General features: G+C 34.5%; 2 protein-coding genes and 1 pseudogene across 3 annotated transcripts; 1 reads left to right on the top strand and 2 right to left on the bottom strand.

The window, feature by feature from the left end:
• Nucleotides 1-476: 476 nt before the first annotated feature.
• LOC140982437 (heterogeneous nuclear ribonucleoprotein Q-like) lies at nt 477-4701 on the bottom strand. 2 transcript variants are annotated; one of them, XM_073448939.1, is made up of 8 exons: nt 4327-4701; nt 4112-4228; nt 3849-3989; nt 3571-3753; nt 1943-2147; nt 1064-1227; nt 898-983; nt 477-816 (listed from the first exon to the last, which is right to left on the bottom strand). In XM_073448939.1, exons 1-8 carry the CDS (start codon nt 4699-4701, stop codon nt 687-689), a joined length of 1401 nt encoding a protein of 466 aa, XP_073305040.1. In that variant the 3' UTR covers nt 477-686. The 2 variants fall into 2 exon arrangements, with proteins under 2 accessions (XP_073305040.1, XP_073305041.1); XM_073448940.1 differs by having other exon boundaries at nt 898-949.
• A 2058-nt stretch (nt 4702-6759) lies between these two features.
• LOC140982881 (uncharacterized) lies at nt 6760-8137 on the bottom strand. Its single transcript, XM_073449656.1, has 2 exons — nt 7794-8137; nt 6760-7121 (listed from the first exon to the last, which is right to left on the bottom strand). The coding sequence occupies exons 1-2, from the start codon at nt 7810-7812 to the stop codon at nt 6760-6762; spliced, it is 381 nt and encodes a 126-aa protein (XP_073305757.1). The 5' UTR covers nt 7813-8137.
• Nucleotides 8138-14622: 6485 nt separating this feature from the next.
• On the top strand, nt 14623-16656 carry LOC140982880 (heat shock cognate 70 kDa protein-like; annotated as a pseudogene).
• The last annotated feature ends 500 nt before the right edge of the window (nt 16657-17156 follow it).

The following is a 17156-nucleotide window of genomic DNA, read 5'->3' as shown; positions in this document are numbered from 1 at the left end:
AAAAAAAAAAAAAAGTAGTATCATGCAATTGGTGGTTTTTATTGTCATAGTTTTTTTTTATATCCGATAAACTCCAAATTAGGTAAATGACACGAAAATACATTAATTTATTTGTTATTGTTTTTTAGTAATTTTTCATATTATAATTAATTTATTTGTTAGTTTCTATTTCTGAAAATATTCATTTTATTGATACAAATATATTTTTGTGTTTTTGTGATTTTTACTATTTTTTAATTATTTATATATATATGGTTTTATGCTTTGTTTAGTTTTCGCAGAAGGGAAAAATAATAATTTTCAAGGTTTAATGCATCTGAATTGGCTAATAAGATGTGCTCAATATTTTGTTTAGGCAGTTCTAGAAAAGGCCCTGCCGTGTGTATTGTTTTGAAAAAGCACTCTTCAGGCATTTCCAGGCATTTCAATATATATATGAAACTGACTATTTTTTAAAATATTTAAAAAACACACAGTGAGTCATTATTTTTTTCTATTTGTTTCCGCAAAGAAACAAGTACAATAGACATGAATATCGATAGTGCACAATTTCAAACGGAGAGACAGTAAACCTCTCCCAACAAAAGTTTGCTCTACCATAGTTTTCTAATCACTAAACTTCTATCATTACAGTTTTTCCCATCGCTGTAAGAGGCAAAGTGCCATAAACCAATATGCCCTCACCTCTAGTACGGTCTGTACCGTCTATTTCGACTACTATCATCATTACTACTGCCAGGTCCTCCGCCGCCACTATTACTCCTATCATTCCTCCTAGGTCTCACAGCTGGTGGCATCATTACACCAGGCTGCTGGCTGCAAAAACACGGATAACTGATTATGGGGAAGGGAAGCTGTTTGCCTACCACATGAAAGTCCACACATGAGAAAACTTACAGAAAATATCCAATCCGACCATCAGGTAAGACCATTGGCACCATCTGCATTCCTGCCGGCATAGGTCCCCTCCCGTAAATCATAGGCTTATGAGGTATTCAAACTTATTAGAAGCAAGTCATCCAGGGTAAAACAAAAGAATGCAAACAAAAGGTTTGGTAACTACCTGCTGAAATCCAGAAGTCATTGAGGCATAAGGGTTCATGGCTATACCACCAGTATATCCTTGATGAGGAATGTAGTTAGGAACCGGTGAGGGATTATGAGGAGTGGCTGCATCCGACTTCTTCTCAGTCTGAGGCTTTGCAAGAACAACTTCCAACACCTGGCCTGTATTTTAAACAAATCAATATAGGTTTCTAAATAATGGGGTCAAAAAGATCTTAAAACAAATGGATGAACCAGAGGAGTTCGTATCTACGAAAATTACACCACGGGGCATCTCAGTGTCTCTTCGCGTGTTAGTGTAAGGTGTTTTACCATATATATTAAGCATCTAAAATGAAATTAACTACTTTTTTATGTAAAATATAGGTTAAAAAATCTAGCATCTATAAAAAATAACGGCAACGGGCAAAATTCTACATATAAAATTTAGGACTGACAAGAAATAGCAATGAAGGTCCAATCACACTGAAGATATTCATTTTAAGTTCAAGCCCATATCTCCCATCAAGGGATTAGAAATATATCATGGGCATCAAACTCTGAACTTACAAGCTTGTAATAAGGTCAAAGGCTGATACGAGATTCATATATGTCGATCAAACCAGAGATTGCTCGTGATGAGTTTGTTCATAGATAATTCAACTCCATCCTATGCTTATTAAGCAATGAAGCTAAATTTGAGTAAATCATAAGCATGGTAGAGCATATGCAAATTTCATAATTTCTGATCATATAATTCCAATAAAAAAATTGATTACTTTCATCCAACCGATGACTGCTCAGATAAGAATTACATCAAAAACAGCAATCAACTTTTCTTATTCGTAGTGATCTTCATAGCCAATTTCCCGTAGATAAGAAGTATGTTAGAGCATACCATTAATTTCATACTTCTCCGACTCTTTGATAGCTTTCAAAGCACTCGACCTTTCCGCATAGTGAACAAATCCAAAGTCTCTTTTCCCACCACTTTTGGCAGGTGGCATAACAACCTTAATGACCTCCCCGTGGTGCTCAAAGATTTCCTTCAATTGTTCAGTTGGCGTATTTTCAGGTATATTCTTAACATAAAGAGCCTTGACCTGAAAAACAATTAAGGATATTGAAATAATTTTTTCAACAGGATGTAAACCATCGAAGTTCAGATTTTTTTTCCACTACTCAGACAGATAAATAAGTAAATTAATTCAAACATAAGAGAGAAGAAACTTTGCAAAACTCATAGCACTGCTGGACAAAAATGGACAAATCAGTTGATTAACTATCTTTTACCAGTGTTTAACCAATCACCTCAAAATCATCAATACTCAAAACATCAATCACGTCAACATCCCATTAATCCACAAAATGTACCCTAAAAGAATCAAAATACATGTTTTGTCATGTACTGATACTGGAGACAATGAGTGTATTGTCCCTAATCGGCTTATTGATGGCATTCAGTAATGTGGTTATTTCACATCATCAGAATCTGCCTTGCATAAGATGAACGGTGAAATCTTGAAAAATAATAATTTCTATAAAAGTTATTTTAAATGCACAATCATTGGACTATTTTCAAAAGAGATTATAAATAGTTTAATTTTCGAGTGCATAGAAAAGCATGTAGTAATACCATAATAAACTTCAAGAGTAGCAGTATAGGTGCACAACCATGGACTTATGAGAGAGAAGATAAAAACTTTGCTTTAGGGTTAAGAGGAAAAGTGAACAGGAGCACCTTCCCGGCTAAAACTTGAGATCACGATTTGACGAAGGGTTGAAAACATTTTGGCAAGAGAATCAAGCCACAGGCTTTTCCCCCTCAATCAAAATCAGTAACAGATTTACCCAAGAGAAAGAGACACGGCCCACTAAATATATGATACTAAGAAAGCATGTTGGGAAAAGAACACGTCAAAGCATAACATGCATAATGCTTCGTCAGAATTAGCTAACAATTATACAGTGATAATTCAATGATGGGGTCCATTGCAGTATCCAATCTAAAATGAATATAATTATATCAACCACAACATAGTTCCCATTAGCTCATAATAAATCCAATTATGTACCGCAGGTATACTTTGATCAAAACTAGTTTCACCACAAGCTAAACCAACTTTTTGAGTCCCACCCGATTTATTTGCATGCCTCGTCTAACATTGGTTTGAGATGGAGTGTATTCAGTCATCACACAAGAAATAGTTTCACCATAAGCTAAACAGCTTTTTGTATCCCGCCGACTTATTTACATGCCTCATCTAGTGTTGGTTCAACATGAAGCTTATTCTGTAATCACACCATAACTAAATCCATCTTCAATTACTCTCTGAAATATAAAGGGCAATTGTTTCAATAAATGACAGAAAATACACTACAGCACAAAAGTAACAACTTTCAATATTTAGAGTTCAGACATCAAAAGCACAGAAAATCCTTTGCACCACAATAAGTCCAAAGAGTATCAGATTCAATAATTCAAACTATAATACATGGTGCATTGTTACACATTTCAGGTGATACCTGAGCAGCGGCAGCAGAAGAATGATCCGGAGTAATCTTTGGATCCGCCCATGTGACAGTTGGTGTATTGCCTTCCAGCTTAAAACTTACAGCGGACAATTTTTGCCTAGAATAATCAGCACAAGCATTGTTATAATATTCCACAAAGGCAAAACCTCGATTACGAGTTGGGTTTTGAGGATCCTGCAAATAAACGTAGGTCATAAGAAAATAAATTTTCCTTTACAAATTGGCACATGTTGATAATTTTTTTAATCATTAAAAATTTCATATTAGACCTTAATAAGTTCTATGGTTTCTGCACCAGGACCAGTGACTTCAATGATTTTTCTGAACTCATCATCCGTACAACCTTTAGGTACGTTACCAATAAACAATCTGTATTTAGTTTCAGACAGTGAACATCGTAATGTTCTTCCCTGCAGTAAAAAACAAATGACAGTTAAGAAAGTAGAACTAAACCACAAACTAGAACTAGTATGGCAAACTTACATCACAAAAACGAATCCAAAAGATTAAAGATAAAAGTCTCCAATTCTACCTTAAATTCTTTGCTACATAATTTTTCAATGGCCTTCTGTGCTTCATCTTTTCTTTTGAAGGTGACAAAAGCAAAGCCCTTGCTCTCACCAGTATCTCTATTTTTCATTACTCTAATCTGCCATTTTATGAAGCATTAAGACAAATTAGAAATATGTCGAATAGAAAATAGCATAATTATCAACCCACAAAAGTTTTAGATGCAAAATTACTGACCTCGAAAACATCACCAAATGGTTCGCAAAGTTCCATTAAGTCATCTTCAGAAACATCACGAGAAAGTCCTCCTATGAAAATTTCAGAACCGTGCGGAGGAAGAGCAAGAAGTTGCGCATGCTTTATATTCTCGTGATCTTGATCAGAGTTTTCTACATCTTCCTCAGGCTTGATGCTATTATCACTTAGATCATTCCCCAGTGAATGGAAGGGGGAAGGATCCTTCCTACCATCATCACTTGTAGTGTCCTGGAGCTCTTCACCATTTTCTTCACCACCTTCACCAGTTCCTTCATCTTCCATGGGTTCTTCATCCTCTTCAGTATAGTTATCATCAAGATCAACCTGGTCCTCAATTTCAGTGTTCTCTGCCATATTTCCTTACGTTCAAGAACTTGTCACACAATAAACAGAATTTGAGACCAGCGCTGTACCTGAGATTTTGTACCCTGAGTCAAACCGTATATGTTGGGTCCTTAAAAAAAGTAAGGTTCAGTTTTTTTCATTAATAAGATTTTTCAAAATAAATAAAAACATCCAACTTCTTGTTTGGGGTATTATTTTCAGTAGAAAATCCGGGCTCTACTCAAATGCTTTCCGATGAAAAACAAAACTTTCAAGAATATCATCTTTTACACGAGTAAAATATTACAGGTAAGATTTGACCAAAAAAAACCCTTTCTTTGAGAAAATACTGAAAATTATGTTTTTGACAAGGAAATATACAGAAGCACAAAGCAAAACCAGAACACGGATCTTATTGCAAGTTCCCCAAATCTTTGAGCGTTGGAAGGAATGAATTAATACGACTTGAAATTATGTTTTTTCAATCCCTTTAATTTAAGCTAATCTAACAACCATTATCGATCAAGGAAAAAACAATAAATGCTCACCAAAAAAATACCAACAACTATCATTAAACATGAAGAAACGGTGAAAATGGAGAAAAACGCTGTAAAATGCTTGCAATTGGCACTTAAAATATGATATCCCAAGCAGAAGTAAAGATGAATGGAATTTAGTTTGTTGAAATTGCAAACCTAAGAACATGAAAAACATCACAAGAGCCTCTGGCCTCCGAAGTATAGAAAAGAACCTGCACATAATAATTCTTTGTTTTTTTGAGCTACCTCTAGCACAAAATTTGATCGCGAGGCTCGCTCATATACACGGTGTGAGGAATTTTCGATCGCTAAAGCCATTCTAGCTGAAGATTTGGGTTCAAGGATGTTCCAGCAGAAATTGAAGATAAGAAATGGAAAAAAAGAGAGAGAGAACCTGTGTCCTTTGTTGTGTTGTCGATTTACTCGTCGGAGTTGCCTTCCAAAAGCTAGGGCAAGAGATGCATCAAACAAATAGATAACACAGAAGATCGATCTTGGGCCTATAAGTAAGCCCAAACCCAACAATATTCTCGCCCTATAAAGAAATTAACTTTTAATTTAAAAAAAAAATCGATTAATTCGATTTAACCGGATTTTTATATAACAATGATTGAAACACAGCCAATTTGACCGAACTTTTTTTAAAATAAAGAGCAAATTTTTTAAATAATTATGTTTGATCAATTAATTCGATTTAACCGAATTTTTATTAACCCTCTCAACGACAAAATATGGTATCGAAAAAGTTGGTTATGACCTTAGGGCTTAATATACCTTTTGAGTCTCCTCCTAAATATTGGTATTAGGAGAGTGCCTCGTATCCACTAATATGTTCTCACATATGCACACTTAAAATAACAATATTTTCGTAAAATATAAAATATGGTTTTTTGGAAATTATTATTAGGTCAAAAGTTATAGTTGTTACACAAAGTGTAACTATATTTCTTATATTTGTGACACGGCTGAGCAACAGATGCATATGAGGGGTTGCATCTAGTTAGTGCCAATCATGCTATTATCCCATGGCTCTAGGAAAGGGGCATGTATTATTATTGATGTTGTCTCGTATCACTTTAGAGATTAATTTTATCATTTTTTTTATCTCTGGCTCTATCCCAACATAGATAAGTATTATCATTAAAATATGATGTCCCTCTTTTTTAGGCTCAACTACACAACATTATTGAATGTCGTAGCAAATCTTTCTTTGTACAAGTTCTGAGAATTAATTTAATTTTATTGCTTTGTTTTCAGATATCAATAAAAAAATATTATTATCTTGGTCACCTATTACATTAGTCAAGGTTCTCGATCATCTTTTATGCATTTAATATCACATATTAACATCAATTAATTAAAAAATTTTGATTAATTGATTAAATCATGCATTTAGTAATTTTATTACTAACCACAACAATTATTAAATAATTTAATAAATTAAATAAACATATTTTTATTTAATTTTCAATTTATTCAATAATAATTGATTTCTTGTAAAACTCATTTTTATCATAAATAATTAAAATCATATTATAATTATTTATTTTTACAACAAAANTGGTTCGCAAAGTTCCATTAAGTCATCTTCAGAAACATCACGAGAAAGTCCTCCTATGAAAATTTCAGAACCGTGCGGAGGAAGAGCAAGAAGTTGCGCATGCTTTATATTCTCGTGATCTTGATCAGAGTTTTCTACATCTTCCTCAGGCTTGATGCTATTATCACTTAGATCATTCCCCAGTGAATGGAAGGGGGAAGGATCCTTCCTACCATCATCACTTGTAGTGTCCTGGAGCTCTTCACCATTTTCTTCACCACCTTCACCAGTTCCTTCATCTTCCATGTGTTCTTCATCCTCTTCAGTATAGTTATCATCAAGATCAACCTGGTCCTCAATTTCAGTGTTCTCTGCCATATTTCCTTACGTTCAAGAACTTGTCACACAATAAACAGAATTTGAGACCAGCGCTGTACCTGAGATTTTGTACCCTGAGTCAAACCGTATATGTTGGGTCCTTAAAAAAAGTAAGGTTCAGTTTTTTTCATTAATAAGATTTTTCAAAATAAATAAAAACATCCAACTTCTTGTTTGGGGTATTATTTTCAGTAGAAAATCCGGGCTCTACTCAAATGCTTTCCGATGAAAAACAAAACTTTCAAGAATATCATCTTTTACACGAGTAAAATATTACAGGTAAGATTTGACCAAAAAAAACCCTTTCTTTGAGAAAATACTGAAAATTATGTTTTTGACAAGGAAATATACAGAAGCACAAAGCAAAACCAGAACACGGATCTTATTGCAAGTTCCCCAAATCTTTGAGCGTTGGAAGGAATGAATTAATACGACTTGAAATTATGTTTTTTCAATCCCTTTAATTTAAGCTAATCTAACAACCATTATCGATCAAGGAAAAAACAATAAATGCTCACCAAAAAAATACCAACAACTATCATTAAACATGAAGAAACGGTGAAAATGGAGAAAAACGCTGTAAAATGCTTGCAATTGGCACTTAAAATATGATATCCCAAGCAGAAGTAAAGATGAATGGAATTTAGTTTGTTGAAATTGCAAACCTAAGAACATGAAAAACATCACAAGAACGCCTCTGGCCTCCGAAGTATAGAAAAGAACCTGCACATAATAATTCTTTGTTTTTTTGAGCTACCTCTAGCACAAAATTTGATCGCGAGGCTCGCTCATATACACGGTGAGAGGAATTTTCGATCGCTAAAGCCATTCTAGCTGAAGATTTGGGTTCAAGGATGTTCCAGCAGAAATTGAAGATAAGAAATGGAAAAAAAGAGAGAGAGAACCTGCGTCCTTTGTTGTGTTGTCGATTTACTCGTCGGAGTTGCCTTCCAAAAGCTAGGGCAAGAGATGCATCAAACAAATAGATAACACAGAAGATCGATCTTGGGCCTATAAGTAAGCCCAAACCCAACAATATTCTCGCCCTATAAAGAAATTAACTTTTAATTTAAAAAAAAAATCGATTAATTCGATTTAACCGGATTTTTATATAACAATGATTGAAACACAGCCAATTTGACCGAACTTTTTTTAAAATAAAGAGCAAATTTTTTAAATAATTATGTTTGATCAATTAATTCGATTTAACCGAATTTTTATTAACTCTCTCAACGATAAAATATGGTATCGAAAAAGTTGGTTATGGCCTTAGGGCTTAATATACCTTTTGAGTCTCCTCCTAAATATTGGTATTAGGAGAGTGCCTCGTATCCACTAATATGTTCTCACATATGCACACTTAAAATAACAATATTTTCGTAAAATATAAAATATGGTTTTTTGGAAATTATTGTTAGGTCAAAAGTTATAGTTGTTACACAAAGTGTAACTATATTTCTTATATTTGTGACACGGCTGAGCAACAGATGCATATGAGGGGTTGCATCTAGTTAGTGCCAATCATGCTATTATCCCATGGCTCTAGGAAAGGGGCATGTATTATTATTGATGTTGTCTCGTATCACTTTAGAGATTAATTTTATCATTTTTTTTATCTCTGACTCTATTCCAACATAGACAAGTATTATCATTAAAATATGATGTCCCTCTTTTTTAGGCTCAACTACACAACATTATTGAATGTCGTAGCAAATCTTTCTTTGTACAAGTTCTGAGAATTAATTTAATTTTATTGCTTTGTTTTCAGATATCAATAAAAAAATATTATTATCTTGGTCACCTATTACATTAGTCAAGGTTCTCGATCATCTTTTATGCATTTAATATCACATATTAACATCAATTAATTAAAAAATTTTGATTAATTGATTAAATCATGCATTTAGTAATTTTATTACTAACCACAACAATTATTAAATAATTTAATAAATTAAATAAACATATTTTTATTTAATTTTCAATTTATTCAATAATAATTGATTTCTTGTAAAACTCATTTTTATCATAAATAATTAAAATCATATTATAATTATTTATTTTTACAACAAAATTATTAATTTACCAAAATTTGATTTTAAGGAAAAATTGAACAAATTTTCATAAAATATCAATTTTATCCAAAATTTTGTAAAACCGAAAAATCGCACCCTAGACCCGAACAATTCAAGCAAATGACCTAGCAAGGTGACGTTCCCGGGTACTTGCCCGCGCTGTCCGCCTGATCTAATCCGCCCGCTGCCCGATCAGATCGGGCGCTGGCAAGCACATTGCATGCACATGTCCGCGCAGTTCCGGATTTTTTTTCTTTTATGATTAAAATCAAAATTTTTAACGGTGCATCAATTTTCTGAAAAATGTTCTTGTGTGGTTAAAAATAAAATACTCAACATGAAATTAAACCATACTATATAAAGAACCCAGATTTGATATCACTGTTGGGAAATCGGTTTTCTCGTGTCCAAAACACAACAGAAGTTTTAAAATTTTTAATTTGACGTTCAAATAACTTTTTTGGACACTCATATGGTTTAAATAAAATTAAGTATTCATAAGATGTTTATGAATATACCTTTATAATTTTTTAATCACTTGGCACAAACTATTTCGGGATTGGAGGAAATAGCTATTGTAGTATTCCCTACGAACGATCTTATCGAAACCTTCTTTCTCCAATCAAGTCCATGATTAGAATATTTGTTCTTCCTCTAAATTTTTTAGTGCACTAGAAAATTTAGAGCAATTTTTATTGTTTGAGATCAAAAGTTGAGTTGAGGCTCAAACCCTAAACTTTTTAGAGTTGGCCAAAAATTTGGAGGTGTCGTGGAGGAGAGTTTTCAAAAATTTGCATGAATGGAGGCTTAGAGTTTGTGGCCTCCTTTCTAAATAATGAATCATTAACCTACTTTTTTTAATTATAGTTAGGAGTTCCTTAATTAATATTAATGAGATTAGTTAATTATTTTGTCTAGTCCAACTAATTTAATTAATTAATATATTAAAATCCATTAAGAACTTTAATTATTTAGCATGTTAGACTTGTACTCTTACAAACCCATTATTCATACTCTCACTACATTTATTTTAATATTTTATAAACTCAGCCTTTGAGTTTAATATTTTAAACTCTCAATGTTCATAAATTCAACTCCTTGAATTTATTCTATCCAAATTTTAATTATCATAAATTCAACTCCTTGAATTTACTATCTTATAATTTTATATAAATTCAACTCCTTGAATTTATTATCTCAACGAGAACAAATGATCCAGCACTAATGGTTCAAAGACACAGCTAACTGTGGGTTCACAAATCTTTGTGATTCAGAACATTTTTCTTTATTCAGACTTTCCCTTATTTGTCACATACAATGCACCAACATTTGATCATGAGAATGTCAGAAATCAAAATCTGATTAAACCCATCGAATCATGGTAAGAGTATCTAGTAGCATCGCCATATGATTCCTTAAGTATCATTGATAGTGCCTGCAAGAACTAATCGATCATTATTAACGTACAGTACGGTCTCTTCATCTCATATATCCAGATCGAATCTGCAACCATTGGTTCATTGAGGGCTGTATATTAGATTTGATAGCTATGTAATACAATCATCATATATTCGTAGTGTCATCGTGTGTACAACAAGAGAACCCTTGTCCCTAATTTACATCTTACATTCTTTCTAGAGATTTCATGCACCACTATTTCGTTAGATCACATAGGATATCTACACCGGTATGTAAGCGACGAATTCTCAACTACAATGCACTGGCTCCTACACATGTCGCAATTGCACCCAACCTCACCACCTTATGACCCTTAGGAGTCGATAAACGAGTCAAAGTACAATCTTAGTATGTAGAGCCTCAGTGTTGTACCTGGTCGCAAGGACTAATAAGGTACAATCACAACCACAAACTTTTCTCTCGATGAATGATAACCACTTAGAAAGTCTGAGAGAGTGTTGTTCGGTACAATCATCATATGATTACACATCTGTATGATTGGACATCTCTATACTTTTACCATGAAACACGGTACACAACATCACGGATGCTAGTCTCAAACTCAAGCGGCCTTCATCTTTGTTTTTAGGCGGCTGAATCGACTATGAACGAATTTAGAATATACAGTATTTACAAATGAGTTTCAAGATCGAATTACGATTCATTTGTATTAAAATATAATCAATGTCTTTATATATGTAGATTGCATTGGTATACAGATAAAGTAAAACGAAACCATAAAATGTAAATTATATTAAAATAAAGATTGTTTATTACAAGTGAGTCAATAAATTCCTTAACCAACTGTTGACCTACAAAATATCTACTCTAATAGTATATGCTTTTCTTGTCCATCTTAGCATCCTACAAACAATTCTCCACATGGCCAATGCATTTCTCAAACAAATCCATGTTGAGCTCCTCAAAATTTTTACGGGTTAGATTATATTATAAAATCAATTCCTTCGTAGAAACAATCAATTCCAATAGTTGTATGTTCCATGAAGGACAGATTCCTCTTCGCCCTTTCACCATCGTGAGAAGAGAAACATCAAAAGTGCCACCGCAAAGGTAAAAAATAAACACATTTTTCATTAGAGCTACTAGAAATTTTGTCTAGTTCATCTATGATGGCTGTAGCCGAGCCGAACTTTTGAATGTTTGAATTTAGATCGTTTATAATCGAGTCGAGCTCGAGATTTATTTAGCTAATATATTCATCAGTGGCGAGCTTATCCAAATTTTTATCGAATTTAAACGAACTTAATAAATATAAATTATAAATTTAAATATTTATTAAATTCATTAAAAACTAAATTATATATTTAGAAAAATATAATATTCTTATTAAAAATTTTAATTTATTTCTAATAAATAAATTTAATAGATTTTTTTTTATATTTTTCATAAATAAAAGTACAATCTATAAATCAAATATCAAAACTATTATTATTTTTATCTAAGAGCGACTCATAAGCTTATTAAAGAATATGTTCACGAACTAACGAGTCGAAATATTATAAAACTTGAGTTTCATTCATTTATCTTAACGAGCCTCATTAAACGAGTTTTTATGTGATTCGAATAGATCATGAGTGGCTTGGAATCATTGAAGGCGTGATGCGGTTGCCTTGATATGATCTCTGTTATCTATATGATACTCGTTTCTGAAAAGGAGCAGCAACAATGTTAAGTCGAGGCAAGGAAAACTTTTTTCCGCAAGACGAAATTGCCCGTATCAAAATGCTATACGTCGCAAGCAATCGTCCCCAAAATACAACGACTTAATCCAGAAGATGCAACACAACAGTTTCTGGATATCAGCGAACAAGCGTATGCTTGAACTTCCAAGTATTTCGAAATGATGAATGCAGCAAAATGGCAAGAAGCAATGCAGTGCAAAATGACCAGCAACTTTCGAAATGGGCTGATTGGATTTATTTATAAACAATCATCGGTTGCGTTGAAAAGACAAGCCTTTCCAGACCGGATGCAAAGAAGAGTCACTACTCTAGTGAAGGAACACATTGGTTGATGCAAAAGTGATCAAGAACAGATGCCAACATAGCCAAGGGACGCGCATGTTTTCAGAACCAGCGCAGAATTCCAGAAAGGCTCACGCATATGCGCGTCCTTAGGCGCGCCTTGTTCTGCCCATATGCGATGATAACAGTAAGGCTCGCGCATGTGCGCGGATTCTGGCACGCATATGCGCGGCATCTTCTGTGAATCTCGCGCATGTGCGCGGATTCTGGGCGCGCATATGCGCGGCATCTTCTGTGAATGCACGCTGGTTTCTGTTTCGGTTTCGTGTGTAGATGCTGTCAACAAAATTATTTTCAAATAAATTTTGTCCAAAAAGAATAATACGGTCAAAAGACCACACCACACCTCACCGCACCGCGCCGATGCGCGCGCGCGTGTTTAGTTTACCGAGACACAACCTATTAGCGTCTTCCCCCGTCTAAAAACTTCTGGTACCCCTTGGCGCCCAAACCCTTGTCTCAACTTGGAGCTTGTTAGGGAGACTTTATTTGGTTATTGACTCAATGTGGAACAAGTCACATTTGAGACAACCCACTTCCCGTTACAACTCCTCACTCTTCCTCTTCTTCTCTTTTCATTTATCCAACAATCTCAACACGATCCCGCTACCACACGGCTATGCATGAATCAGTGGTACCCAAATCGATTCCGATCGCCGGTCCTTAATTCGCTTTCTCCAGCTATGAGGAAACTAGGAGTGGTAAGTTTAAGAATCTAGGGTTTTGTTTAGCAAGGGGCTGGAATGGACTCTATTACTTTCTTTTATCATGAGAATAGAATAAGATGGTTTCTTGCAACATTTCATATCGTACAATACAAAAATATTTTCTATGAATTCGACGACTTTGCACAGAAGAAAACGCGTTCGTCGTCTTCAAAAAACGACAATCCAATATTCGTTGCTAATGTGTGCATATATTTTTTTAAAATCAAAACTTCTCATCGTTTTTATTTTTTCTACAGTAACCTAATTGGTATTAGTTACCTGTTGAAATTTACAGTTTACAAATAATTATTCTCTTGTGTTCATCAACAATATTATCATATTGTGCAAAATAATTATTCTATTGTGCTCATCGAAATTTCTGTTTAATTTTGAAAGTAAAACAAATATGATTTTTAGTACAATATGTAGCATCCAACATTTGACGCTTATCAAAAGTTATAATTGATGATAAAGATATAATAAAACATTTTAAAACATACAACAATCAAAACGTCACGTTATGATCGTTCTCCTAGTAAGAACCATTATTGTTTAAAAGAGAATCGAATCCGTGAGAACTTGACTTTGTACCAATTATAGGGTTTAATTCGGATAAATGTATTAATATGAAGACGTGGATATATAAGACGCTCTATCAAGAATTGAAGCATTTTTAGTCAGATTTATATTTATCCAAATAATCAATATTGGTGAAAGAATCAAATCACCATCGACTTTTAACATTTCACTTACGAGATAAAATGAAATGCATAAGCTCAATAAATTAGATTAGCAAACTTTAAAATGTGACAGCCGGCCGGAGTTTGTCTTATCGTATGCAAACTCCGCCGCATTATTTGTCGGATACTCGGCCAATTATTTATTAATTATGTATCAATTATTTTAAACTCATGAACTTGGAAATTAATCCCTTTCAAGTATCAACATACACAAGCTAGCATTACAAAAAACAAATAATTAGATGTTTTCTAAAAATATTGATTTTGCAAAGTTGCGTGACTGCATGATCTAAATATAACTCTACGACCTTTTTCCTTGTATTTCAAAACATCACTTTTTCCTAAAAGTAAATATTTTTTCCATGTTTGTTTGTGTATGCCTCTTCTTCTTCCATTGAAAAATCCAAGCATTTGCTCAGAAATTTCTCCTGATTCTTAATATTCTCCCCACACTCTCCATAATCTACTTATCCATTAAGCTTTTCACTGCGTGCACTACAGCAAATAATCCATGGCCGGAAAAATCCAAGCACCAGCTATTGGAATTGATTTGGGAACAACTTATTCATGCGTAGCCGTACGTGTGGAGGCATGATCGCGCTGAGATCATACCCAATGATCAGGGCAACCGCACAACGCCTTCCTATGTAGCATTCGGTGAAACCGAGCGTCTCATTGGCGGTCCCGCCAAGAATCTTGTTGCCATGAACCCAACCAACACCATTTTTGGTGATTTACTCTCATTTGTTTATACCTCTGATCTCATGTTTCTAACGGTTTCAATGATAAATTTACAGTGTTTTGGTGCATAATTAATTTTGCAGATGCTAAGAGGTTGATTGGTCGGAGATTTAGAGACCCTTTGGTCCAGGGTGATATGGAACTCTGGCCTTTCAAGGTAATTGCTGGCCCTGATGATAAACCCATGATTGTGGTTAACTACAGAGGCCAGGAGAAAAAGTTTGTGGCCGAAGAGATTTCTTCGATGGTTCTCACCAAGATGAAAGAAACCGCAGAAGCTTTTCTTGGATTAACAGTAAAAAACGCAGTTATCACAGTGCCGGCCTACTTCAATGATTCCCAGAGGCAGGCAACCAAGGATGCTGGAACCATTTCTGGGCTTAATGTCTTGCGTATCATTGTCGAACCAACTGCTGCAGCCATTGCATATGGTCTCGACAAAAAGTTAAGCTACTCTAATGAAAACAAAAATGTGCTTATTTTCGATCTCGGGGGTGGCACCTTTGATGTGTCGCTTCTCACTATGGTGAATAGTGCGTTTAAGGTCAAGGCTATTGCTGGTGACACCCACCTTGGAGGAGAGGATTTCGACAACAGGATAGTTAGTCATTGTGTTCAAGAGTTCAAGAGAAGACACAAAAAGGATATTAGAATGGACCCCCGAGCATTGAGGAGGTTGAGGACATCTTGTGAGAGGGCAAAGAAGAATCTATCTTCCGCAACTGAAACGACCATCGGAATCGATTGCTTGTATGATGGAATCGATTTTGACTACAAAATAACTCGTGCAAAATTCGAGGAACTCAACATGGATTTATTTTATAAATGCATTAAACATGTTAAAGAGTGTTTGGATGATGCCGAGATGGACAAGACAAGTATTCATGACGTGGTTCTTGTCGGCGGATCAACTAGAATCCCAAAGGTTCAACAAATGCTGCAAGATTTCTTTAATGGCAAGGATTTGTGCAAAAGCATTCATCCTGACGAGGCCATCGCTTCTGGTGCAGCAACCCAAGCAGCAATTTTAACTGGCCAGGGCAACACAGAGGTTCAAGACATATTGTTATGCGAAGTCACGCCTCTGTCCCTTGGCGTGCAGATCGAAGGAGATGTTATGAGCGTGGTAATACCAAGAAACACTGCTATTCCTACCAATAAGGAGAATAGATTCGTGACATGTTCGGACAACCAAAGATCCGTGTCGATCCAAGTGTTCGAGGGAGAGAGGGCGAGAACAACCGATAACAATTTGTTGGGCAAATTTGAGCTCACCGGCATTCCACCTGCTCCGAGGGGTGCATCCAAAATAAACATTCGCTTTGATATCGATGCTAATGGGATCTTGAATGTCTCTGCTGAAGATCTAACAACTGGGAATAAAAACAACATGACAATTATCAATGACAAAGGTAGGTTATCTACCGAAGAGATCGAGAGAATGTTGCGAGAGGCGGAGTTATTCAAGGCCGAAGATGAGCAACATAGAAGGAAAGCTGAGGCCAAGAATGCTCTGGAAAATTATGTTTATCATGTAAAAAGTAAAATGGAAAACGACATGAATTTTTCTTTCAAATTGACATATTCAGAGAAGAAGAAGGTTGAGCTTGCGATTAAGCTGGCCACTGGCTGGTTGGAAAGCAACCAACTCGCCGAAGAAAATGATTTAAAGGATAAAATGAAAGAAGTAGAGAGCATCTGCGAACCCATCCTTGCAAATATGTATTCCAATAGCACTGCTCCTAGGATTGAAGAATTTGATTAAGGTTTAATTCCATTGTAAATGCTACGTTATTTTCGGATGTTTAACTTTCAATAATATATGTTATATTTTAATTTAAAAGAGTTCCGTAATATCAAATAAGGTGTTTAAAATAACTTTTAGGTGAGTCTTATAATGAACAACATGAAATGGTGTGGAATATGGTTTACCTCTGATTTATAATTTATATGACAACGGTTTCTGAATAAATTATATATTATGAAAAATGGCTACATATAGAAATTAGAAGTGGTTAGTATTTGATATCTAATACTACCTAGTTAATAGAATTCCTTTTTTAGAAGCAGAATTAGCTTCTAGATTTCAATTAAATTAAGCACAAAACAACACATAATATAGGTTTAAGAAACACAACAAATTGATTTTTTAAAGCCAAAAGCCGTTTTTTAGTGATTGCAAACAATTTCTTGCACACCCATATGATAGACTAAATTATCAATATCTATTTCGCTATGTGTGTGCCCAAGGTTTGAAATCACGAG

Source organism: Primulina huaijiensis, chromosome 8, assembly GCF_012295235.1.
Source record: "Primulina huaijiensis isolate GDHJ02 chromosome 8, ASM1229523v2, whole genome shotgun sequence".
In the NCBI taxonomy this organism is placed as follows: domain Eukaryota; kingdom Viridiplantae; phylum Streptophyta; class Magnoliopsida; order Lamiales; family Gesneriaceae; genus Primulina; species Primulina huaijiensis.
The sequence above is the reverse complement of the archived record's forward strand: the minus strand, read 5'-3'. Positions and strand labels throughout refer to the sequence as shown.

Coding starts and splice junctions, on each gene's coding strand:
- LOC140982437 (XM_073448939.1), bottom strand. CDS start 4,701: ATGGCAGAGAACACTGAAATTGAGGACCAGGTTGATCTTGATGATAAC. Junction 2,148..3,570: donor CTTCTGCTGCCGCTGCTCAG/GTATCACCTGAA, acceptor ATTGTTTTTCAG/GTCAAGGCTCTTTATGTTAA. Junction 1,228..1,942: donor GGAGAAGTATGAAATTAATG/GTATGCTCTAAC, acceptor TTTAAAATACAG/GCCAGGTGTTGGAAGTTGTT.